This window comes from Oncorhynchus gorbuscha, linkage group LG23, assembly GCF_021184085.1.
Source record: "Oncorhynchus gorbuscha isolate QuinsamMale2020 ecotype Even-year linkage group LG23, OgorEven_v1.0, whole genome shotgun sequence".
Lineage (NCBI taxonomy): Eukaryota > Metazoa > Chordata > Actinopteri > Salmoniformes > Salmonidae > Oncorhynchus > Oncorhynchus gorbuscha.
Window position 1 is genome coordinate 33,592,574 of NC_060195.1, and position 27,041 is coordinate 33,619,614.

At 43.3% G+C, this 27,041-nt stretch overlaps 1 protein-coding gene and 2 pseudogenes across 1 annotated transcript in view; 1 reads left to right on the plus strand and 2 right to left on the minus strand.

The window, feature by feature from the left end:
• LOC124010664 overlaps positions 1-1,475 on the plus strand; it is a 58,486-nt pseudogene extending 57,011 nt beyond the window's left edge.
• Positions 1,476-5,357: 3,882 nt separating this feature from the next.
• LOC124010666 lies at positions 5,358-5,776 on the minus strand (annotated as a pseudogene).
• Positions 5,777-9,860: 4,084 nt separating this feature from the next.
• LOC124010667 (protocadherin alpha-8-like) overlaps positions 9,861-27,041 on the minus strand; it is an 18,997-nt gene continuing 1,816 nt past the window's right edge. The window contains exons 2-4 of the mRNA XM_046323331.1: positions 15,632-15,686; positions 10,323-10,438; positions 9,861-9,890 (exon numbers count right to left, since the gene is read on the minus strand). Coding sequence (XP_046179287.1) covers positions 9,861-9,890; positions 10,323-10,438; positions 15,632-15,686 — 201 coding nt within the window. The remainder of the gene's footprint in view (positions 9,891-10,322; positions 10,439-15,631; positions 15,687-27,041) is intronic.

Below are 27,041 nucleotides of genomic sequence, written 5' to 3' on the forward strand. Positions count from 1 at the left end.
GTTTCTGTGTGGAAATCTATGTATGGTGTTTGAGTCTGGTGTGTGCGACCATCTGATGTGTGTGAGACTGTGTCTGTTATGTGAGTCTGGTGTGTGAGACTATGTCTGGTGTGTGTGAGACTGTGTCTGTTGTGTGTGTCTGGTGTGTGTGAGACTGTGTCTGGTGTGTGTGACTGTCTGGTGTGTGTGAGTCTGGTGTGTGTGTGTGTGTGTGTGTGTGTGTGTGTGTGTCAGTCTGCTGTGTCAGTCTGGTGTGTGAGACAGTCTGGTGTGTGTGACAGTCTGGTGTGTGAGAGTCTGGTGTGTGTGAGACTGTGTCTGTTGTGTGTGAGACTGTGTCTGCTGTGTCAGTCTGGTGTGTGAGACAGTCTGGTGTGTGAGAGTCTGGTGTGTGAGTCTGGTGTGTGTGAGACTGTGTCTGCTGTGTGAGTCTGGTGTGTGAGACTGTGTCTGTTGTGTGAGTCTGGTGTGTGACTGTTTGAGTCTGATGTGTGAGTCTGTTGTGTGTGTGAGACTGTGTCTGTTGGTGTGTGTGTCCTGGTGTGTGTGTGTGAGACTGTGTCTGTTGTGTGTGTGTCGATCAGGTATGATGACGTCCGTGATGTCCTTTGTCCAGAATGTCTGACTGACGTTATTACCACACAAGGCTGTCTATTATCAAGGTTCCCATTAGCCTGGCTACGACTGGGGATCCCCTAATGCTCTTTCCAGTGCTGCACATGCCTGATCTCCATGTGTTCATGTGACTCTGTGTATGGTGAGTGTGTATACCTCTTTGTGTGTGTGTGACTGGTGGGAATATGCCTAATGAAGCCAGATGGGGAGATAGGATGAGTGTATGATAAAAGAACAATCCCCCATTCTGTTGTGTGTCCCCTCCCCCAAGGCATCAGTCTTCTCACTTCCTGTTGCACAGTCACAGGAAGCAGGAAGTCGGCTCAATCAGAAATGACCTTTAAATTTCAACCACATTATAACGCAGGTATTCTGCGGTCCGTTGAATCTAGCCTCTAGGATCCCGCGACGCTAGTCAGAGGAAGCAATGAAAGATGGATTCTATATTATCTAATGTGATTCTAAAGATATTTATCCGTACATAGGATTGTGTAACCTAGTATAAAATGTGCAGTGTATCCTAAAAGCTTAACATTCTCTCAATAATATAGAATGTTCTGTATAGCTCCATCGATTGCAATACATACTGTACATATTTATAACTTTGGAATATGATCAATTTAAAGCAAAAATGCGTCTTCAGATAGGCTATGTATTACATAATGTGTATCCACGTTCACTTTGACGACTGTCGGAGGAAGTTGTCACATTTCTACTGAGGCTGAGGAAACAGTCATCTTGCTTTCATCCCCCCGCCCCTCATCCCATTTCCCCAGTTTCCCCGTCGCAGCGGACACTTCAAACGGGCGTGTGAGTTGAGGCTGCTGGGAGCAGAGGATTATGGGATAGCGTGGTGCTGATGAAGTCTGGTGGATCTGGGTCACAGATAAAAGCTGAGCAAACTGATGCAGAACTACTGCCACTTAAAAACCCTGGCCAACAGAACAGACTGGAACACTGTGGCTGCCAGGACAACTTTACTAGTTGTTTAATGTGCTCTAATGCCTTAGTTGGGTATCTATAATCATGATACATGATTATGGTAGAATTTGTTGGATCCTAATTATGTTGTTAGTGACTGTCTTGAATATTGTATCATTCTGCACTATTTTATTAACACAATTTATAAAGTTCCCGTAACTAAAATACATTTTTCCCATCTTACAAAACCAAGCTGCTCATAGAAAAGACTCTAGGACGGACAACGAGGGTTTAATGATTTCTGAACCTTTTATTTGAAACGTCAGTGTTCAAGGAAAATAAAACAGCAATATAAATATTAGCATAACAAATAAGAGATTAGGGGGTTTAAGAGTTTCATAAGAAAGATATCAGGCCACAGCACGGGAGAGGATTAATTCAGCAGCAGACGGACATACACACATATATAATATTTATAATCATTTGTTCATATGGACAGAGAGAGAGGCATTCCTGCACAAATGCGATATGAATCACAGAAAGAAAACGTAAAGAGGTTACAGAAGGATAGAAACATTTTTTTCAATATACTTTTTTGTTTGGTTTCTTTACAGGTGGTAAAATGGAGAGTGAAATGAACAAATGTGCACAACACATATTACAAGTTAACTAGTCTATGTGTCACTGTTTACTCATCGTCTAAAGGTAGCAACTTTATTTATTTACACTGAAGAGTTAGTTAGTTGGCCTTCATGGTGTTTAGTTACTACATTGCAACACAAACTGTAGAAGAACATTTCGAGATCTTTTTTTCTCATGCGGTTTTCATATTTTTCTTGAAAAACAAATGCAACACATTCCAGTAGTAAGTAAGCCACGCCTTGTGGAGAGAGGACTTTTCATTTGAAAATGCTGACGTGGTCCGTACTATACAAACACCTGGCTCATGCCACCGACAGGACCAGTGTTTATTTACAGTGGGAAGAGCCTTCACTGGACCAGGGAGTGGAGGGCAGAGGCTTGACGTTAGCTTTACCAGAGTGGATTTACACTGAGGGGATAGATACGGCGAGGAATGGAACTAGCGAACTCTGTCCCCGCTCCTTCTTCTGAAGTGGTATCTCCTCTGTGACATGGAGAGATGCTTGGCTCGGCTTGGCTCTGTCACCCTCTAACCTGGGTCAGTCCATTCGAGGAAGTTTAGGGGGTGGACCTTTGCCTATGTACATTCAGTGAGTAGAGCCAAGGTCGTTGCCCCCTCCCAGTCAATCTAATGGTACCAACCCAGACGTCACACCCCATCCCTTTCCACTCCCCTTGAACCCTGCCTCCATGCTGCCTCTTCATGTGGTGGAGCCTGACAGAAGGACGATAAAGTAAAGACTTCCTACTTATCTTCTAAACAACTCTTATCGTCAAAAACATGTCTTATCACATCAAGAAATATAACTATCTGCACTTCAGGATACATAGCAAGGGGTGAACACTCAATCTGAGCCTAGTGACCTAAGAAGTGTAACTTCTCAGCAATTTGTTGAAGATCTCTACTTGTGCCCTCCTCTGAAGGGCTTTTTACCCTACAGCTCATCTTTGCAGTATGAACAGTGCATCTCCTATGGTTGAAGTGGGATAGCCAGTGAGGGAGGGGGCATAAGGGGACAGCAGGTGGTCTCTATGCCCATCTATGGTGTTCTAAAAAAAGGGGCAGTGCCTACTATGTCACCAAGCCAGCCAATAGGGCTGATGATAGTACTATAACATGTCCTCCCCCTCTGCCCTAGCACTCTAATAGGGTTCACGCTAAGGTCATAAAAACAAATATTCTAATCTTACCATTTAACTAATGCTTACAAAATCATATTTATGATTTTTCACCACGTCAGATAAATGCTACAAAGTGCCTTTATCAACCAGTATTTTTGGGAGAGGAGTTAAGGTGGTCGTCCTCTTTGCAACGCTTAAGCAATGCATTGTTAAATCTTCTAGAAGGTTTGTGGTTTGAAGCTATAGGAACATGCAGAGGAGTAGAATATTCCCAGTGGTTTGTGTTCCAAAGAGCTGTGGTGTAGGATCCTATGAGGCTGATCCTATATAGCGGTGGAGGCTCGACGCTCATGTCGGGATTTTCATATTCAACTGAGTGCCGCACAGATTGGTTTTAGAACTGCTATATAGGAATCTATACTATAGTCATCTACTATAGTCAACACTGATCTACTTTCCAACTCAGGAAAATAAACAATTACAAATCCAACATGAAACATCTTAGGGGACATGGTTAAAATATCAACCTGTGAATACGTCACTGGGTGAACCTTGTTACCCCAGCAAGGTTTCTTACACTCAATCTGTTGTCTGAAGTGAATCCAAATTAATTGCCCCCCCCCCCCCACTCCAGTCTTCCTTACCAGGAAATACCATTAATACTTTGCTGTTGAGTAGAACAGAACACAGTCTTTCCAAAAACAACCGTTTCTAGCTAGCCTTCAGAAAGGAAACAAAAACAACCGTTTCTATCTAGCCTTCAGAAAGGAAACAAACAACCGTTTCTAGCTAGCCTTCAGAAAGAAAACAAAAACAACCGTTTCTATCTAGCCTTCAGAAAGGAAACAAAACAACCGTTTCTAGCTAGCCTTCAGAAAGAAAACAAAAACAACCGTTTCTATCTAGCCTTCAGAAAGAAAAAAAAACAACCGTTTCTAGCTAGCCTTCAGAAAGAAAACAAGAACAACCGTTTCTAGCTAACCTTCAGAAAGAAAACAAAAACAACCGTTTAGCTAGCCTTCAGAAAGAAAACAAAACAACCGTTTCTAGCTAGCCTTCAGAAAGAAAACAAAAACAACCGTTTCTATCTAGCCTTCAGAAAGAAAACAAAAACAACCGTTTCTATCTAGCCTCCAGAAAGAAAAAACAAAAAAACAACCGTTTCTATCTAGCCTTCAGAAAGAAAACAAAACAACCATTTCTATCTAGCCTTCAGAAAGAAAACAAAAACAACCATTTCTATCTAGCCTAGCAAAAACAACCATTCAGAAAAGAAAACAAAAACAACCATTTCTATCTAGCCTTCAGAAAGAAAACAAAAACAACCATTTCTATCTAGCCTTCAGAAAGAAAACAAAAACAACCATTTCTATCTAGCCTTCAGAAAGAAAACAAAAACAACCATTTCTATCTAGCCTTCAGAAAGAAAACAAAAACAACCGTTTCTATCTAGCCTCCAGAAAGAAAACAAAAACAACCGTTTCTATCTAGCCTTCAGAAAGAAAACAAAAACAACCATTTCTATCTAGCCTTCAGAAAGAAAACAAAAACAACTAGCCTCCAGTAATAACAAACTATCTAGCCTTCAGAAAGAAAACAAAAACAACCGTTTCTATCTAGCCTTCGGAAAGAAAACAAAAACAACTGTTTCTATCTAGCCTTCAGAAAGAAAACAAAACAACCGTTTCTATCTAGCCTTCAGAAAGAAAACAAAAATAAAATGTCCACGCGGTTTGCAAACCTTCAACCCTTTCCAGATTCAAGAGCCCAAAATCAAACATTCCCAAACCATCTCCATATTTTGTGTTATCATATGAGCGTGACCAATACAATTCCAAACATGCTTAGAGTAAACGCATTGTGTGGAAAAGTGGGGGTGAGCGAGGGTTGAATTCACAGGAGGTTGGTGGCACTTTAATTGGGGAGGACAGGCTTGTGGTAATGGCTGAGAGGAATGGTATCAAACACATGGTTTCCATGTCTTTGATGCCATTCCATTCGCTCTGTTCCGGCCTTTACGAGCATTCCTCCCCTCAGCAGCCTCCTGTGGTTAAATGTCATTCTCATCGGGTTGTTCTCTTCATCGTATACTCCATATCTATCCATTCATCCTACTTCTTCTCCTTCTTGGTGGACTTCTTCTTGGAGGCGGGGGTCTGGGCAGCCTTGGGGGGTTCAGGCTGAGCCGAGGCCTCGGAGGGCTGGGCCTGCAGGGCCTGTTGTTGGGCTGCCATCTGCTGCTGCATCAGCATCTGCTGTTGCTGCTGCTGCTGCTGGGGTTGGAGGTCAGGGTGGCCGTGCTGCCAGGGATGTAGACGTTCTGACGGTAGTCGGGCACGTGCTGCAGGGTGAACTGGGGACTGTAACGGGTGCTTAGACCCATGGTGCCTGGTCCCAGGGTGGCGGTCGCTTCGCTCACTTCTGGGGAGAAGAGGGGCAGAGCGGGGAGGAGGAGAGCAGAGAGGACATAGAACATATTAACAAGATGTTCTGACACGGCAGAGATGACTTGTATAATACATTGATTGTTTCCATTTGTTAGGATTTCAATGATCACTTCTATATGTTGCTTGGTAAACGTGTGTGTTTATGCAAAGCTAATTGGACTGAAGTGAATCGAGAGAGACTAAAATAATTAAGGCAGAGACCTTTTGTCAAGGTGGAGAAACTTGAATTCATGGTGTGCATGTGTGTGTGTTCATTTCTGAATGTATTTATGTATGTGTGTGAGTGACCTAGCTGCTAGCTAATAATTCTCTCCCTGCCTAGAGCTACAGGGACACACACACATCCCGACCCCATTCCCTGCTCTCTGCATCCACTACACGCACGCACGCTCACACACACAAACGCAACCACACAAGCTAGTAGAATTAGACTACGGATAAAAGAAGCTGGGACAATAGCTGATTTGACATGGCTGTTTCTGCTACCCTAACTGACTGGGCTATCTGCTAACTGACTGTGCTATCTGCTAACTGACTGTGCTATCTGCTAACTGACTGGGCTATCTGCTAACTGACTGGGCTATCTGCTAACTGACTGGGCTATCTGCTAACTGACTGTGCTATCTGCTAACTGACTGTGCTATCTGCTAACTGACTGGGCTATCTGCTAACTGACTGTGCTATCTGCTAACTGACTGGGCTATCTGCTAACTGACTGTGCTATCTGCTAACTGACTGGGCTATCTGCTAACTGACTGGGCGATCTGCTAACTGACTGTGCTATCTGCTAACTGACTGTGCTATCTGCTAACTGACTGGGCTATCTGCTAACTGACTGTGCTATCTGCTAACTGACTGGGCTATCTGCTAACGGATTATTAATGCACTACCTGAAGCACCATCTGCCTTTGATAACATTCTAAACCCTCCGTTTCTAGTTATTAACATGACTCGTCTGGTAGCCTCTGTTTCTAGTTGTTAATATGACTCGTCTGGTAGCCTCTGTTTCTTGTTGTTAATATGACTCGCCTGGGAGCCTCTGTTTCTAGTTAATATGACTCGTCTGGTAGCCTCTGTTTCTTGTTGTTAATATGACTCGTCTGGGACCTCTGTTTCTTGTTGTTAATATGACTCGTCTGGTACTCTGTTTCTTGTTGTTAATATGACTCGTCTGGAACTTCTGTTTCTTGTTGTTAATATGACTCGTCTGGGACCTCTGTTTCTTGTTGTTAATATGACTCGTCTGGTACTTCTGTTTCTTGTTGTTAATATGACTCGTCTAGAACTTCTGTTTCTTGTTGTTAATATGACACGTCTGGAACTTCTGTTTCTTGTTGTTAATTTGACTCGTCTAGAACTTCTGTTTCTTGTTGTTAATATGACTCGCCTGGAACTTCTGTTTCTTGTTGTTAATATGACTCGTCTGGTACTTCTGTTTCTTGTTGTTAATATGACTCGTCTGGTACTTCTGTTTCTTGTTGTTAATATGACTCATCTGGTACTTCTGTTTCTTGTTGTTAATATGACTCGTCTGGTAGCTGTGTTTCTTGTTGTTAATATGACTCGTCTAGAACTTCTGTTTCTTGTTGTTAATATGACTCGTCTGTTACTTCTGTTTCTTGTTGTTAATATGACTCGTCTAGAACTTCTGTTTCTTGTTGTTAATATGACTCGTCTGGTAGCTGTGTTTCTTGTTGTTAATATGACTCGTCTGGAACTTCTGTTTCTTGTTGTTAATATGACTCGTCTGGTAGCTGTGTTTCTTGTTGTTAATATGACTCGTCTAGAACTTCTGTTTCTTGTTGTTAATATGACTCGTCTGGTACTTCTGTTTCTTGTTGTTAATATGACTCGTCTAGAACTTCTGTTTCTTGTTGTTAATATGACTCGTCTGGTACTTCTGTTTCTTGTTGTTAATATGACTCGTCTGGTACTTCTGTTTCTTGTTGTTAATATGACTCGTCTGGAACTTCTGTTTCTTGTTGTTAATATGACTCGCCTGGACTTCTGTTTCTTGTTGTTAATATGACTCGTCTGGTACTTCTGTTTCTTGTTGTTAATATGACTCGTCTAGAACTTCTGTTTCTTGTTGTTAATATGACTCGTCTGGTACTTCTGTTTCTTGTTGTTAATATGACTCGTCTGGTACTTCTGTTTCTTGTTGTTAATATGACTCGTCTGGTAGCTGTGTTTCTTGTTGTTAATATGACTCGTCTGGTACTTCTGTTTCTTGTTGTTAATATGACTCGTCTAGAACTTCTGTTTCTTGTTGTTAATATGACTCGTCTGGTACTTCTGTTTCTTGTTGTTAATATGACTCGTCTGGAACTTCTGTTTCTTGTTGTTAATATGACTCTGGTACTTCTGTTTCTTGTTGTTAATATGACTGCTGTGTTTCTTGTTGTTAATATGACTCGTCTGGTAGCCTGTGTTTCTTGTTGTTAATATGACTGCCTGGAACTTCTGTTTCTTGTTGTTAATATGACTCGTCTGGTAGCTGTGTTTCTTGTTGTTAATATGACTCGTCTGGGAACTTCTGTTTCTTGTTGTTAATATGACTCGTCTGGTACTTCTGTTTCTTGTTGTTAATATGACTCGTCTGGAACTTCTGTTTCTTGTTGTTAATATGACTCGTCTGGTACTTGTTTCTTGTTGTTAATATGACTCGTCTGGTAGCTGTGTTTCTTGTTGTTAATATGACTTTCTGTTTCTTGTTGTTAATATGACTTATCTGGTAGCTTCTGTTTCTTGTTGTTAATATGACTCGCCTGGTAGCCTCTGTTTCTTGTTGTTAATATGACTTCGTCTGGTAGCTTCTGTTTCTTGTTGTTAATATGACTCGTCTGGTAGCCTCTGTTTCTTGTTGTTAATATGACTCATCTGGTAGCTGTGTTTCTTGTTGTTAATATGACTCGTCTGGTAGCCTCTGTTTCTTGTTGTTAATATGACTCATCTGGTAGCTGTGTTTCTTGTTGTTAATATGACTCGTCTGGTAGCCTCTGTTTCTTGTTGTTAATATGACTCATCTGGTACTTCTGTTTCTTGTTGTTAATATGACTCATCTGGTAGCTTCTGTTTCTTGTTGTTAATATGACTCATCTGGTAGCCTCTGTTTCTTGTTGTTAATATGACTCGTCTGGTAGCCTCTGTTTCTTGTTGTTAATATGACTCGTCTGGTAGCCTGGTGACTCATCTGTTTCTGTTTCTTGTTGTTAATATGACTCATCTGGTAGCTGTGTTTCTTGAAACAATTGTTAATATGACTCATCTGTAGCTGTGTTTTGGTTGTTAATATGACTCGTCTGGTACTTCTGTTTCTTGTTGTTAATATGACTCAAACTGGTACTTCTGTTTCTTGTTGTTAATATGACTCATCTGGTAGCAGAAGGGTTTCAAATGTTAATATGACTGGTGATGGGGTACTTCTGTTTCTTGTTGTTAAAATGACTGAGAGATGGGACCTCTGAGTTGTTAATGGAGAAGACTGTACTTCTGTTTCTTGTTGTTAATATGACTCATCTGGTCAGCTGGACTTCTGTTTCTTGTTGTTAATATGACTCATCTGGGAGCTGTGTTTCCCATGTTGTTAATATTGAGGAGGCTGGTAGCTGTGTTTCTTGTTGTTAAATATGACTCGTCTGGTACTTCTGTTTCTTGTTGTTAATATGACTCATCCAGTAGCCTGTGTTTCTTGTTGTTAATATGACTGTCTGGTAGATCACATCCGGGTGTGTGACAGTGTCTTGGAGGGAGGGGTATATGTGTGTGCGTGGGAGGATTGATGTGTCAATGAGTAGAAATAACAATGAAACAATGACAGAAGTCTATGTGCTAAGACTTCTTATTGAAGTTTGTCTGTCTGTCTCTCTGTACAATGGGTCATGGACATCTTTATCAATGAGTCTGGCTTCATGCCCTCTAACATAACAGGAACAAACCATGACCCCCTCCTCCTTCCCTTGTACCCCACCACATTGAGGAGAGAAGGGGGATAAAAACAAATGAAGATGGGGATGTGGTGATGGAAAGAGAGGGATAGAGAGTGGTAGAGGATTGGAATAAAGGATGGAGAGATGGGATAGAGACATGAATGGAGAAGTGTTGGACTCACGTTTAGAGACACACGGCCATCAGGGCTTGGAGCTGCAGAGACACACAGGGACACACGTTGGGCCAGGGTCCGGTTCCCATGGCGCAGGGGGCACACACAGAGACAGGGACAGACAGAGACAGAGACACACACACACGCAACAACTGGAACATTTCCATAGAACTTTTGAGAGTGTTTTGATGTGTTGCTGGTCAAAGGACGTTGTTTTTTAGTCTGTAATCAGCATGTAGAGGAACAAAGGAAGACACAGCCTGCGTCTACATCCGAAGCTGACCTTCTTACACACACACGCGCACGTGCACACACGCACATGCACATGCACACTTAGGTCAAATCGTTCTGCTAGTCCCGTCCTGTTTCACAAGACCTAACGGAGAAGGCCACTGATACTCTGCAGTTTGTTTTCTGGGTTCTTCAGTTCTGTATCTGACCGCCTGGGCTTTACAATGTCCCTGTTCTCTAACCTTCCCTACACCTGAGATCTCACAGAGACACATAGGTATTAGGCACACGGGCATTTCCTCGAGAGCACACGACTGATGGTTTTCACACACCAATCTCTTCAGCAGCTGTTTGACACCTAAATCAGAGACACAAGAGACACAGGAGGTTGAGACAGTATTGGGGGTTACATAATCAGATGAGACACACACAGAGACACACACAGAGACACACACAGCTTGAACATTTCCATATGGGCTTTGTCAAACAACGCTGTAATCAGTGTGCCTGTTACTTTCAGAATCATATCTCTCCCGTCCCCACGGGGTGCAGTTTGTTTTCTGGGTTCTTCAGTTCTGTATCTGACCTGGTCTCCACTTGTTTCACCTCATTTACACACAGCTGAACGGTAGTGCTGGGGGTTAGCACCAAACAACGTGACATTTAGGTTCTTTTTCGTTTTTTTAAAACAACTAATTGACATTTAGGTTCTTTTTCGTCAATTAAATTATTTGAATTCCATTTTGTTCGTATAATTTTTCTCTGTGAACTAAATGCACAGTTTCTTTAGAGATAAATCAGATCAAGTCCGAACTGGGCAATGTAGTTGGAAGTTTTAGTTTCCAACAGGCCAATATTCTGCATAGTTTAGCACAGAAAACGTGGTAATTAACTACATGACCATAATCCATTGCGCGCCTTCTACTGTGTGGGGCAGACATGGAGAGGGATAGAGAGCAGTTGCTTCGCAAAGTATCTACCTAAAAATACATGATCTAAGTGATTGATAGTTGATGTTCAGCAGTCATAGAAATATGCCTCATATACTTTGAAATAAATAATATAAATAATAATTAATATAAGTAATAAAGTCATTGAATAAAACTAATGTAATATACACAACAACTGAAGTATTTGACTAAAGTAAAGTAGTGTGAATAAATGATGGTGAATAAGTGATAAGTAGTAATGGGCAGTCACTACTATCATGGGACTTTTATTAAATGTTTCAGTCTGTGTTGTTACAGAATTCAACCCCCATAATGCATAGTGCATTTCATGTTTGTTTTTTAAATAATAAAAATTGTACCGACCTTAAAAGCACTAATCGCTCAGCACTAGCAAGCAAAGAAATGATATTTGGAGAAAAGCCATGACAGCTGCTTTCCATAGAAATGTATAGAGGGCACTCCTCTGACCTTTGCCATTGATCACTTCTGTGATATTTTTTAGTTTATTTGGATCCCCATTAGCTTTTGCAGAAGTAGCAGCTACTCTTCCTGGGGTCCACAAGAAACACAAAACATGACAAAGAAAGTAAAACATAGAGGGCTTTCCCGTCTAGTGGCAAGTGTGCCCTCTATACATCTCTATAGGTCCGTGTACATGCAGTCCATAACCAGAATTGACGTCTCGGGAAAAAAGATTTTGAATGAAACGATAGGAAATCTGTACAGATGTTTGGCTTACAGTATGTATGGCTAATTAAGGTTAAGCCCATAGATAGTGCAGAACTTGTAGACTAGCACAGGGAAGCAGAGTCCCAGATGAAAGGAGGAACTAGTGATTAAACCTGAGTTAGAAAGTAGTCTGACTTTGGTAGAGTGTGCGCGGTTCCGCCTTGCTCCTCCGACAGTCAAACAAACAATGAGATTTTTTTAAATGTTCATGAAACTAGCGTAAAGTAATATAGCTTTTTTTAATGATTTTGTGTGGGACTCCATAGGGCGACGCACAAATGTAACAAGTAAATGTAATATGTAATGTAACTAATGACACCACTAGTTGTAGGTAAAGGCTGTGCCCCTGTTTGAAGCCCCAGGGAGGAAAGAGAATGGCACGCGAGGGGTTAAAAAGGTCTCCGGTCCAGCTTCCTGACTTATACGAGCAGCAGTAAAAACAAGATGAATGCGTGTTATGGACTGCAGTTTAAAAGAATAACTGAATGCCAATTAAAAACCCATTGGACTAAAGTACATGGAGCGGGGGGGTGGTTTATTATCTACTTCACTTGCTTTGGGAATGTTAACATACGTTTCCCATAACATATGTTTCCCATGCCAATAAAACCGTTACAGTAGAGAGCACTGGAGGCTGCTGAGGGGAGGACGGCTCATAATAATGGCTTGAACGGAGCCAATGGAATGGCATCAAACCATGTGAGGATAGAGATTGAGCATGTTTTTGTTAAAACAGGTGGGGCCAAAATGTTCTGCCAAATTTTTACCCACATTTAATTTTCTGCCAAAAAATGACTGATGTGCCAAAGTGTGAGACAGTCTTACATGTTTGACCACTGCCAGCATCTCAAATGAGAACCAGACAAGGTTAATGTGGGGTCAGTGGAGGCAGCTGGGAGGCCATTTTGATTAGTTTCCTTTGGTGGAATGGAGAGATGAGGAGGCCTTGTTTGTCGCTAATTAGCCTCTCCTTGCTCTATCACTCCCTGCGGTCAGGACTATCACTCCCTGCGGTCAGGACTATCTCTTCCTGTGGCTAAGACGATTACTATTCATGCTCAGAGGGATCATTCTCACTGGTCAGTAAGAGCTGCTACTGTAACCATGCATGAAATAACCCTCTTATCTATGAAGAGGCTTTCAAACTGCTTCCTCGACTCTACTGTCCACTTCAACTATGGGTTTCTCCTGTCCAATCCTTCTACAGAGAAGTAGGCGTTATTCCTGTCCTTCTCTACGAGGTCCTGTTCAACCCCCTTCTCAGCCAGCTGGGTTCCATCCATCACCACACAGTCGTTTCAAACCCTCTTTTCTGGCCACCAGGGAAAGCGCATGAGAAGAACCCCCATAGAGTGTCAGTGTGTCTGGGAAAAGCAGCAAACTCAACACATCAAAGGAATCTCTATTTGGGATAAAACATATTTTACACCAAACTAAAAACAAGGACAACTATTCTTCAGAGATTTGAGACAACAGGCTTTGATTACACCACCACACCATGCGAAGTAAAACTCCACAAAATACAGACATTGAAGAAACTCGAAGCATCCCACTACACACGAGGGAACCAATCAGAGATGCCCATCAAAGTCTCACTATCGCAGAGGGATCCAACAGCCCAGCTCGGCACAGGCTAGTGAATCTGCGCCTTAGCAAAAGGATCAGGGATACCTACACACAACACTGCAGAGCTCTACCTACCAAGCTGTGGCTACTCTCTGCTCTTAACAACTGGTGTCGGATCAGTTTCCCTTACCTCAGCTCCAACATTACCCATTTACCAATGACTCAACAAAATTGATCCAGAACAGTTGTTAAGGGGATAAAGTGACCACACTGTATACTATACACATGTTGATACCTTATGCTTCGCTTCTGCGGCCATCTTATGTGATCACCATGGTAGTTGCAGGGACTGGAAACACAAGAGAAGTGTTGTGACTTCTATTTCCTCAGGATCTACAGGCTAGGGGAAGATCAGGCAATATCAACTCAGCGGCGCTCTACTCTCGTGTGGAAAATGTAGCGCCTGTGACATCCATCTAACATTTCAAAGAGAAGCCAAGTTTTCCAAATGGACCACTTCCAATGTATCCACAACCACAGTGGCATCCAGCATGGACAGCTGTTGTGTCTTTGTTCCCTGATAAAGCTGCCTTATGTGTGTGTGTCCGTGAGTGCATTTGTGTTGAGTGTCTGTACGTGCGTGTGTTGCGTTTGTGTGCGGTTGTGTGTGTGTACGTGCATGCGTGGGGTTGTGTGTGTGCGTGCGTGGGTGGGGTTGTGTGTGTGTGTGTGTGTGTGTGTGTGTGTGTGTGTGTGTGTGTGTGTGTGTGTGTGTGTGTGTGTGTGTGTGTGTGTGTGTGTGTGTGTGTGTGTGTGTGTGTGTGTGTGTGTGTGTGTGTGTGTGTGTGTGTGGGTGTGTGTGTGTACGTGCGTGTGTGGGTCTGTGTGTGTACGTGCGTGTGTGTGTGTGTGTGTGTGTGTACGTGCGTGGGTCTCTGTGTGTGTAGTGCGTGGGTTTGTGTGTGTGTTTGTACATGCGTGGGTTTCTGTGTGTGTTTGTACATGCGTGGGTTTCTGTGTGTGTGTGTGTGTGTGTGTGTGTGTGTGTGTGTGTGTGTGTGTGTGTGTGTGTGTGTGTGTGTGTGTGTGTGTGTGTGTGTGTGTGTGTGTGGGTTTGTGTGTGTGTGTGTGTGTGTTTGTGTGTGTGTTTTGTACGTGCGTGGGTTTGTGTGTGTGTGTGTGTGTACGTGCGTGGGTTTCTGTGTGTGTGAGCATGTGTGTACGTGCGTGTGTGTGTGTGTGCGTGTGTGTGTGTGTGTGTGTGTGTGTGTGGGTGGGTGGGTGGGTGGGTGGGTGTACGTGCGTGGGTTTGTGTGTGTGCAAGAAAAGCAGGCTTGGAGAAGAGAGAGTTTCCTCTCCCAGATGGTTGATTTCAGATGAGGACGCATGGAATGTATTGTGTAATGTTCTGTTGTGGAACCTGCTGCAGCAATTTGGAACACAATGCTGGCTGAATAAGCAATGAAGGGGCACACAGTCACACACAGTTACTCACACACAGTTACACACACACTGATTGGTGTCGGTAGATGCAATTCCCCAGCTACCGCTATGAAACAGCCAATCATTGATGTCAAGCAGTAAATCACAAGTGGTCAATCAAATGCAATCACCCAGATGGAAACACAGCGATCAATGAGACACAATGTGGAGGTTAGAAATCTGTGCGCTTTGTTCTCCCTCCCTGTCACTCTGGTCCCCTCCCTGTCACTCTGGTCCCCTCCCCTCACTCTGGTCCCCTCCCCCTCACTCTGGTCCCCTCCCCCTCACTCTGGTCCCCTCCCCCCTCACTCTGGTCCCCTCCCCCCTCACTCTGGTCCCCTCCTCTCATGAGCAGTACTGAGTGATGGCACACAGGCTCTGAGCAGAGGGAAGGAGGGAGAGGAATGGAAGCCATTTTGTATGCGAGGGAGAGAACAGCCTCGAGACAGGCAGGAGAGACACTCGGGAAAGGGAGAAGAATCTGACTGTTCACTCAGAGGAATCAGAGCTCAGATGGAATCTCTCCATTATCTTCAAAGTCTCTGTGCCTCAGTATCTGATGTCATCACCACTGACAACTGTATGTTCCTACTGCTTCCTCTCCTCACTCCCTTCACCCATCTCTCCATCTCTCTCGCTATCCATCACTTTATCTCCCTGTCTCCCCATCTCCAGGCCTCACTCTCTTGCTCTGCTCACTCCTCTGTTGCCCTCCTTCCCTCTGAAAGCCTCTGAGCAACACCAAAGCCCAGTTACTCGTCATGAATACATAATGTCTGTGTGTGTGTGTGTGAGAGAGAGAGAGAATCTATGTACTCACCCACTGGGTCCAGGTCTCTGGCCTTGGGTGAAGCGCCAGTCGGCGTTAGGAGGCTTTTGCTGTGAAGAAAACACAAAATCAAATCTCTATTTCTACATACCAACAACGGGACCATGGGACTGTGTGCCCGTCTGTCTGTCTGTCTGTCTGTCTGTCTGTCTGTCTGTCTGTCTGTCTGTCTGTCTGTCTGTCTGTCTGTCTGTCTGTCTGTCTGTCTGTCTGTCTGTCTGTCTGTCTGTCTGTCTGTCTGTCTGTCTGTCTGTCTGTCTGTCTGTCTGTCTGTCTGTCTGTCTGTCTGTCTGTCTGTCTGTCTCTGTCTGTGTCTGTGTCTGTGTCTGTGTCTGTGTCTGTCTGTCTGTCTGTCTGTCTTATGCATTACTGTTTGGGTCTCAGGCCATTCGGGCGTGTGTGTATGTGTGTGTACTCGTTTTGTCTGTAGTCAGGGGGTTGAATAAAGGGCATGCATCTTCCAGCCTACATGGGAGGCCATTTTGTTCTGAAATCCATGGAGCAGAAAATGTCAGTGAAGTGTACTGAGACACACACACAGAGACAGGGACACCGCTCCCAATTACAGTCACAAAACAAAATCAATTCAGGAACTAAAAGGATTTCACGGGATATGGACAGGATATGTGTCATCCTTGTTGCATTACTGGTTTATACCTTTAATACAGAGCTTCAAGCTTTACCAAGTCTCTACTAGCTTCAACAAGATGAAAGTCTTAGTTCAGACAACACAAGATTGATGAGATATTCCCTCAAATGTATTCACAATAGGTGACAACATCTAACACGTGTTTTGGCTGATTCACAGTGATAAGGACTCTATATAGCCAGTATAGAGACAAGTTAACTGGTGCTGGCTGATTCACAGTGATAAGGACTCTATATAGCCAGTATAGAGACAAGTTAACTGGTTGTGGCTCATTCACAGTGATAAGGACTCTATATAGCCAGTATAGAGACAAGTTAACTGGTGCTGGCTGATTCACAGTGATAAGGACTCTATATAGCCAGTATAGAGACAAGTTAACTGGTTGTGGCTGATTCACAGTGATAAGGACTCTATATAGCCAGTATAGAGACAAGTTAACTGGTTGTGGCTGATTCACAGTGATAAGGACTCTATATAGCCAGTATATAGACAAGTTAACTGGTTGTGGCTGATTCACAGTGATAAGGACTCTATATAGCCAGTATAGAGACAAGTTAACTGGTTGTGGCTGATTCACAGTGATAAGGACTCTATATAGCCAGTATAGAGACAAGTTAACTGGTTGTGGCTGATTCACAGTGATAAGGACTCTATATAGCCAGTATAGAGACAAGTTAACTGGTGCTGGCTGATTCACAGTGATAAGGACTCTATATAGCCAGTATAGAGACAAGTTAACTGGTTGTGGCTCATTCACAGTGATAAGGACTCTATATAGCCAGTATAGAGACAAGTTAACTGGTGCTGGCTGATTCACAGTGATAAGGACTCTATATAGCCAGTATAGAGACAAGTTAACTGGTTGTGGCTGATTCACAGTGATAAGGACTCTATATAGCCAGTATAGAGACAAGTTAACTGGTTGTGGCTCATTCACAGTGATAAGGACTCTATATAGCCAGTATAGAGACAAGTTAACTGGTTGTGGCTCATTCACAGTGATAAGGACTCTATATAGCCAGTATAGAGACAAGTTAACTGGTTGTGGCTCATTCACAGTGATAAGGACTCTATATAGCCAGTATAGACAAGTTAACTGGTTGTGGCTGATTCACAGTGATAAGGACTCTATATAGCCAGTATAGAGACAAGTTAACTGGTTGTGGCTGATTCACAGTGATAAGGACTCTATATAGCCAGTATAGAGACAAGTTAACTGGTTGTGGCTGATTCACAGTGATAAGGACTCTATATAGCCAGTATAGAGACAAGTTAACTGGTTGTGGCTGATTCACAGTGATAAGGACTCTATATAGCCAGTATATAGACAAGTTAACTGGTTGTGGCTGATTCACAGTGATAAGGACTCTATATAGCCAGTATAGAGACAAGTTAACTGGTTGTGGCTGATTCACAGTGATAAGGACTCTATATAGCCAGTATATAGACAAGTTAACTGGTTGTGGCTGATTCACAGTGATAAGGACTCTATATAGCCAGTATATAGACAAGTTAACTGGTTGTGGCTGATTCACAGTGATAAGGACTCTATATAGCCAGTATAGAGACAAGTTAACTGGTTGTGGCTGATTCACAGTGATAAGGACTCTATATAGCCAGTATAGAGACAAGTTAACTGGTGCTGGCTGATTCACAGTGATAAGGACTCTATATAGCCAGTATAGAGACAAGTTAACTGGTTGTGGCTCATTCACAGTGATAAGGACTCTATATAGCCAGTATAGAGACAAGTTAACTGGTGCTGGCTGATTCACAGTGATAAGGACTCTATATAGCCAGTATAGAGACAAGTTAACTGGTTGTGGCTGATTCACAGTGATAAGGACTCTATATAGCCAGTATAGAGACAAGTTAACTGGTTGTGGCTGATTCACAGTGATAAGGACTCTATATAGCCAGTATAGAGACAAGTTAACTGGTTGTGGCTGATTCACAGTGATAAGGACTCTATATAGCCAGTATAGAGACAAGTTAACTGGTTGTGGCTCATTCACAGTGATAAGGTCCTTCTGTAGCTCAGTTGGTAGAGCATGGCGCTTGTAACGCCAGGGTAGTGGGTTTCGATCCCCGGGACCACCCATACATAGAATGTATGCACACATGACTGTAAGTCGCTTTGGATAAAAGCGTCTGCTAAATGGCATATATTATTATTATATTATAAGGACTCTATATAGCCAGTATATAGACAAGTTAACTGGTGCTGGCTGATTCACAGTGATAAGGACTCTATATAGCCAGTATATAGACAAGTTAACTGCTGCTGGCTGATTCACAGTGACAAGGAATCTATATAGCCAGTATAGACAAGTTAACGTGTTGTGGCTGATTCCCACCTTTTTCTCTCTCTCTCCCTATTTCCCCTCTTTCTCTCTCTCCTATTTCCCTCTTTCTCTCTCTCCCTATTTTCCCTCTCTCTCTCTACATATTTCTCTACCTATTTTCCATCTCTCTTTCCCTATTTCCCCTCTTTCTCTCTCTACCTATTTTCCCTCTCTCTCTCTACCTATTTTCCTCTCTCTCTACCTATTTTCCCTCTCTCTCTCTACCTATTTTCCCTCTCTCTCTCTACCTATTTTCCCTCTCTCTCTACCTTTTTCCCTCTCTACCTATTTTCCCTCTTTCTCTCTACCTATTTTCCCTCTTTCTCTACCTATTTTCACTCTTTCTCTCTACCTATTTTCCCTCTCTCTCTCTCTACCTATTTTCCCTCTTTCTCTCTCTACCTATTTTCCCTCTTTCTCTCTACCTATTTTCCCTCTCTCTCTCTCTACCTATTTTCCCTCTTTCTCTCTCTACCTATTTTCCCTCTTTCTCTACCTATTTCCCTCTTTCTCTCTCTACCTATTTTCCCTCTTTCTCTCTCTACCTATTTTCCTCTCTCTCTACCTATTTTCCCTCTCTCTCTCTACCTATTTTCCCTCTTTCTCTCTACCTATTTTCCCTCTCTCTCTCTCTACCTATTTTCCCTCTTTCTCTCTACCTATTTTCCCTCTTTCTCTACCTATTTTCCCTCTTTCTCTACCTATTTCCCCTCTTTCTCTCTCTACATATTTTCTCTCTACCTATTTTCCCTCTTTCTCTCTCTACATATTTTTCTCTCTCTACCTATTTTACCTCTTTCTCTCTCTCTACCTATTTTCCCTCTTTCTCTCTCTACCTATTTTCCATCTTTCTCTCTCTATATATTTTCCCTCTTTCTCTCTCTACATATTTTCTCTCTACCTATTTTCCCTCTTTCTCTACCTATTTCCCCTCTTTCTCTCTCTACATATTTTCTCTCTACCTATTTTCCCTCTTTCTCTCTCTACATATTTTCTCTCTCTCTACCTATTTTACCTCTTTCTCTCTCTACCTATTTTACCTCTTTCTCTCTCTACCTATTTTACCTCTTTCTCTCTCTACCTATTTTACCTCTTTCTCTACATATTTTCCCTCTTTCTCTCTCTACATATTTTCCCTCTTTCTCTCTCTACATATTTTCTCTCTCTACCTGTTTTACCTCTTTCTTCTCTACCTGTTTTACTTTCTCTCTCTACATATTTTCCTCTCTCTCTCTACATATTTTCCTCTTTCTCTCTCTACATATTTTCTCTCTCTACCTATTTTACCTCTTTCTCTCTCTACCTATTTTCCCTCTTTCTCTCTCTACATATTTTCTCTCTCTCTACCTGTTTTACCTCTTTCTCTCTCTACATATTTTCCCTCTTTCTCTCTCTACCTATTTTACCTCTTTCTCTCTCTACCTATTTTACCTCTTTCTCTACATATTTTTCCCTCTTTCTCTCTCTACATATTTTCCTCTTTCTCTCTCTACATATTTTCTCTCTCTCTACCTATTTTACCTCTTCTCTCTCTACATATTTTCCCTCTTTCTCTCTCTACATATTTTCCCTCTTTCTCTCTCTACATATTTTCCTCTTCTCTACCTATTTTCCCTCTTTCTCTCTCTACATATTTTCCCTCTTTCTCTCTCTACATATTTTCCTCTCTACCTGTTTTACCTCTTTCTCTCTACATATTTTCCCTCTTTCTCTCTACATATTTTCCTCTTTCTCTCTCTACATATTTTCCCTCTTTCTCTCTCTACATATTTTCCCTCTTTCTCTCTATTTTTCCTCTTTCTCTCTACATATTTTCCCTCTCTACCTATTTTACCTCTTTTCTCTCTACATATTTTCCTTTTCTCTCTACCTATTTTCCCTCTTTCTCTCTCTACATATTTTCCCTCTTTCTCTCTCTACCTATTTTACCTCTTTCTCTCTCTACATATTTTCCCTCTTTCTCTCTCTACATATTTTTCTCTCTCTACCTATTTTACCTCTTTCTCTCTCTACCTATTTTCCCTCTTTCTCTCTACATTTTCCCTCTTTCTCTCTCTACCTATTTTCCCCTCTTTCTCTCTACATATTTCTCCTCTACATATTTCTCTCTCTACCTATTTTCCCTCTTTCTCTCTCTACCTATTTTCCCTCTCTCTCTCTACCTATTTTCCTCTTTCTCTACCTATTTTCCCTCTTTCTCTCTCTACATATTTTCCCTCTTTCTCTCTCTACATATTTTCCCTCTTTCTCTCTCTACATATTTTCTCTCTCTACATATTTTCCCTCTTTCTCTCTCTACATATTTTCCCTCTTTCTCTCTCTACATATTTTCCTCTTTCTCTCTCTACCTATTTTCCCTCTTTCTCTCTCTACATATTTTCCCTCTTTCTCTCTCTACATATTTTCCCTCTTTCTCTCTCTACATATTTTCCTCTTTCTCTCTCTACATATTTTCCCTCTTTCTCTCTTTCTCTCTCTACATATTTTCCCTCTTTCTCTCTCTACATATTTTCCCTCTTTCTCTCTCTACCGATTTCCCTCTTTCTCTCTCTACCTATGTTCCCTCTCTCTCTCTCTACCTATTTTCCCTCTTTCTCTCTACCTATTTCCCTCTTTCTCTCTCTACCTATGTTCCCTCTCCCTCTCTCTACCTATTTCCCTCTCTCTACCTATTTTCCCTCTCTCTCTCTCTACCTATTTTCCCTCTCTCTCTCTCTACCTATTTTCCCTCTCTCTCTCTCTACCTATGTTCCCTCTCTCTCTCTCTACCTATTTCCCCTCTTTCTCTCGACATATTTCTCTCTCTACATATTTTCCCTCTCTCTCTCTCTACCTATTTTCCCTCTTTCTCTCGCTACATATTTTCTCTCTCTCTCTCCCTATTTTCCATCTCTCTCACGCATGTTGGGCATTGAGGCAGTAAATAGACCCTTGGCTCTGTTCCAGGCTCTGTCTCCTAATCAACACAGGGGAGAAAACAGGAGAGAAGAGAAAGGCTCCCAGAGAGAAGCCAGCACTGCTGCCACAGAATTATCAACACAACTGTTCTACCACACTGAAACACAGAGACAGAAGGAAGAGAGAGGGGAGGGATGGAGGGATAGAAGGAGGGAGGTAGAGACAGGGGTAGAGCAACACACTATCCAATTTCAATAACACCTTCCCCACAAACACAGAATTTACAAGCTGCCCCAAAATGCCCCACTGATTAAATATCAGTCTACCCAAGGGTCTCGTAACACAATGATACACATCGCTAGCATCTGTATGCAAATTCTATCCTGTCAAGGATCCTTTAAATGTATACTTATATTGATAAGAGACTGTCAATTAAACCAAACAGGAATACCCTGGTCTCTGAACTATGAATATGCTTCTAAATAAGACTATCATGACAGGGAGGGAAGAAAGGTGTGTAATCTAATCTTCTCCACTCATGTAGTGGGTATTTTGTTTCAAACGGAGAGAGACAGACGCACAGATGGATATTTCCCCATTTCTCTCTCCGCTGGTTCTGGCGGCAGTTGTCATGGCAGTAAGGGAGAAAAAGAGAGAACGTGTTTCCTCATCTGAAAATGAACGAGGGGCCCGACATTCCAGCAGTGTGACGCTCACTGCCGACAAAACCATTCCCAGAGGTCATTCCCAGGTCTCGCCACAGGCATGTAGAATATACGGGCAAATAGATTCTGGGCTGGCGTTAGTAGTGTAGTGTATGTAGTGTTACTGTCCTGAGGTGAGTTCACACATTTAAAGGGTCAAGTGACGTTAGCAAGAGCACAACAGCTCACGTTCATCTCTTTCAGGTTGTATGTAACGTAATAAATGTGTACTGACTTTCTGCCCCTAAGACCCAACACGCCATAGTTCAAATAGGGACCGGTGCTCCAGAAAGCTGATCCAGAGTCAGTTAAAGGCAGAACCAAGAAAGTGACCAGAGAGGATCAAATCCACTAGACTCCCTCAGTGAGAAGTTCTGCCGGCTCTGAGGCCAGATAGGGATTAGAGTTCTCCTGTTCTGATCCATAGAGACTTATCAGAATTAGAGCTCCTAGCACACAGTTACCACAGGAGTTAGAGCCGTAGGTAGAGAACCAACTGCCTTACAAGCCTGTTCATGTCCGTAGGATACTGTGGATGAAAACAGTCAGTATAGAGGTTTTAAATCATTGAGGATTTATCTGATGTGGAGAAGGATAATCACAATGAGGGGTGGCTCTGGATTCAAGTGGGAAGAGACACTAAATCGCTGAACATGAACCAGAATCTGATGAATAGAAGAGATTCACAGCAGGCTTCTCTGCCGAAACACACACACACACCCTCCATTGGCATGGTTATCACACAGGCTGGACCCACCTGGTGCTTTGTGCCGTGTGAGGAAGTTACCATTTTCAAACACACACCAAAACACACACACACACACACCCAAAGCTCTTTACATTTACAGAACTGTGGCTAGACTGCACCTGGTGCTCTGTCTGAACGTGGAGGTCCCTCCAACAGTAAATAGTCAAATAATATACAGTACCAGACAAATGTTTGGACACACCTACTTATTCCAGGGTATTTTTTTATTTGTGACTATTTTATACATTGTAGAATAATAGTGAAAACATAAATACTATGACATTTGACTGGTACTGTACATAGGCCATTTAACAGATGTGTCATGTGTGCATAAATTTGACATACGTGGTGGTCCCGGAACCGAACCCACTACCCTGGTGTTACAAGCTCTACCAACTGAGCTCACAAACCCCCTACACTCCCGCATAATATTATCCTAGTATTCACAATACATGCTTTTAGGTTCCATTGTCCACTAAGCCATTCTGAAGATGACACGAGAGGAAAAAAACAGATTTTTATGAATCCTAAAGCTCTAGCTGGACCCCTAGTGACAGAGTCAACCATGCTGGAACCACCAGGAGGCCATGACCAGGGGCAGGAGACATGAAGGGAAGACTGTTGATGAGCTTTATTCAGATGCACTGGACCACACTGAGACACAGTCACACAGATATGAGTCAGGACAGAATCCGTGAGCAATGCAGGCCTGTTGGTGGCACGTGCTGCTTCATCGTCCGTGAAACACACAGTATTTACCAACCACTCCATACCTAGTCACCCCACGTGACCACGGAACACAGCTACATGCTGTAGTGTCAACATGAGCGTGATACACACACCCTGAATGTGGTACTTTAATCCTTGTACACAACCCCACTCCAACAGTTCCAAAGACAAAGAACCTTTGATGAAGATACACACGTCATTGGAACGAGAGGAGATACGGGGGGGACACTGAGGAGTCACTTTCTGTCATAATGGGACATTGGGAACTGAGGGCCCTGTTAAAATGACACACCCCTGTAGGGCTTGAACACCTGACTATATGCTGTTCACACACACACTGATTGTGCACCCTCTGTGGCCTTGGCTCAGAGTGGGAACAAGTCCATCTGTCACTGGGGCACACGTGCGTAAGCCATCCCCAGGCTCTTTCTCTCTCCGTAATCATTCTCTCCTTCCCTCATCCTTCGTCACTGTTCTACACATGTCACTGGGTATGGAGACAGATGTTACCCTGACAACAGCAGGGACAGGCAGATTCAGGGAGACAGAGAGACAGAGAGAGTAGAGACAGAGACAGAGAGAGACAGAGAGAGAGAGAGAAAAAAAAAAATCTGATGACAAGGTAAACAACCTGCTAGCTGAGAAAAACAGCTGCTGTGTAACCCACCAGAGAAAACAGCTGCTGTGTAACCCACCAGAGAGAAACAGCTGCTGTGTAACCCACCAGAGAAACAGCTGCTGTGTAACCCACCAGAGAAACAGCTGCTGTGTAACCCACCAGAAAAACACAAGCTGTGTAACTCACCAGAGAAACAGCTGCTGTGTAACCCACCAGAGAAACAGCTGCTGTGTAACCCACCAGAGAAACAGCTGCTTTGTAACTCACCAGAGAAATGTAAGCTGTGTAACTCACCAGAGAAACGTAAGCTGTGTAACCCACCAGAGAAACGTAAGCTGTGTAACCCACCAGAGAAACGTAAGCTGTGTAACCCACCAGAGAAACGTAAGCTGTGTAACCCACCAGAGAAACATAAGCTGTGTAACCCACCAGAGAAACGTAAGCTGTGTAACCCACCAGAGAAACGTAAGCTGTGTAACCCACCAGAGAAACAGCTGCTTTGTAACCACCAGAGAAACGTAAGCTGTGTAACCCACCAGAGAAACATAAGCAGTGTAACCCACCAGAGAAACGTAAGCTCTGTAACCCACCAGAGAAACAGCTGCTTTGTAACCCACCAGAGAAACGTAAGCTGTGTAACCCACCAGAGAAACGTAAGCTGTGTAACCCACCAGAGAAACATGGGCTGTGTAACCCACCAGAGAAACAGCTGCTGTGTAACCCACCAGAGAAACAGCTGCTGTGTAACCCACCAGAGAAACAGCTGCCGTGTAACCCACCAGAGAAACAGCTGCCGCGTAACCCACCAGAGAAACAGCTGCCGCGTAACCCACCAGAGAAACATAAGCTGTGTAACCCACCAGAGAAACAGCTGCTGTGTAACCCACCTGAGAAACAGCTGCTGTGTAACCCACTGAAGAAACAGCTGCTGTGTAACCCACCAGAGAAATGTAAACTGTGTAACCCACCAGAGAAACAGCTTCTGTGTAACCCACCAGAGAAACATAAGCGGTGTAACCCACCAGAGAAACAGCTGCTGTGTAACCCACCAGAGAAACGTAAGCTCTGTAACCCACCAGAGAAACAGCTGCTGTGTAACCCACCAGAGAAACAGCTGCTGTGTAACCCACCAGAGAAACAGCTGCTGTGTAACCCTCCAGAGAAACAGCTGCTGTGTAACCCACTGAAGAAACAGCTGCTGTGTAACCCACTGAAGAAACAGCTGCTGTGTAACCCACCAGACAAATGTAAGCTGTGTAACCCACCAGAGAAATGTAAACTGTGTAACCCACCAGAAAAACATAAGCTGTGTAACCCACCAGAGAAACAGCTGCTTTGTAACTCACCAGAGAAACGTAAGCTGTGTAACCCACCAGAGAAACGTAAGCTGTGTAACCCACCAGAGAAACATAAGCAGTGTAACCCACCAGAGAAACGTAAGCTCTGTAACCCACCAGAGAAACAGCTGCTGTGTAAGACACCAGAGAAACAGCTGCTGTGTAACCCACTGAGAAACAGCTGCTGTGTAACTCACCAGAGAAACAGCTGCTGTGTAACCCACGAGAGAAACGGCTGCTGTGTAACTCACCAGAGAAACAGCTTCTGTGTAACCCACCAGAGAAACATAAGCGGTGTAACCCACCAGAGAAACAGCTGCTGTGTAACCCACCAGAGAAATGTAAGCAGTTTAACTCACCAGAGAAACAGCTGCTGTGTGTAACCCACCAGAAACGTAAGCTCTGTAAACCACCAGAGAAACAGCTGCTGTGTAACCCACCAGAGAAACAGCTGCTGTGTAACTCACCAGAGAAACAGCTGCTGTGTAACCCACAGAAAGAAAGCAGCTGCTGTGCTTAACTCACAGAGAAGCAGCTTCTGTGTAACCCACCAGAGAAACAAAGCGGTGTAACCCACCAGAGAGAGCAGCTGCTGTGTAACCCGCAGAGAAATGTAAGCAGTTTAACTCACCAGGAGAGAAGCAGCTGCTGTGTAACCCACGAGAGAAAGCGGCTGCTGTGTAACTCTGGAAGAAACAGCTTCTGTGTAACCCCCAGAGAAACATGAGCGGTGTAACCCACCAGAGAAACAGCTGCTGTGTAACCCACCAGAGAAACGTAAGCTCTGTAACCCACCAGAGAAACAGCTGCTGTGTAACCCACCAGAGAAACAGCTGCTGTGTAACCCACCAGAGAAACAGCCGCTGTGTAACCCACCAGAGAAACAGCCGCTGTGTAACCCACCAGAGAAACAGCTGCTGTGTAACCCACTGAAGAAACAGCTGCTGTGTAACCCACTGAAGAAACAGCTGCTGTGTAACCCACCAGACAAATGTAAGCTGTGTAACCCACCAGAGAAATGTAAACTGTGTAACCCACCAGAAAAACATAAGCTGTGTAACCCACCAGAGAAACAGCTGCTGTGTAACCCACCAGAGAAACAGCTGCTTTGTAACTCACCAGAGAAACGTAAGCTGTGTAACCCACCAGAGAAACGTAAGCTGTGTAACCCACCAGAGAAACATAAGCAGTGTAACCCACCAGAGAAACGTAAGCTCTGTAACCCACCAGAGAAACAGCTGCTGTGTAAGACACCAGAGAAACAGCTGCTGTGTAACCCACCAGAGAAACAGCTGCTGTGTAACTCACCAGAGAAACAGCTGCTGTGTAACCCACGAGAGAAACGGCTGCTGTGTAACTCACCAGAGAAACAGCTT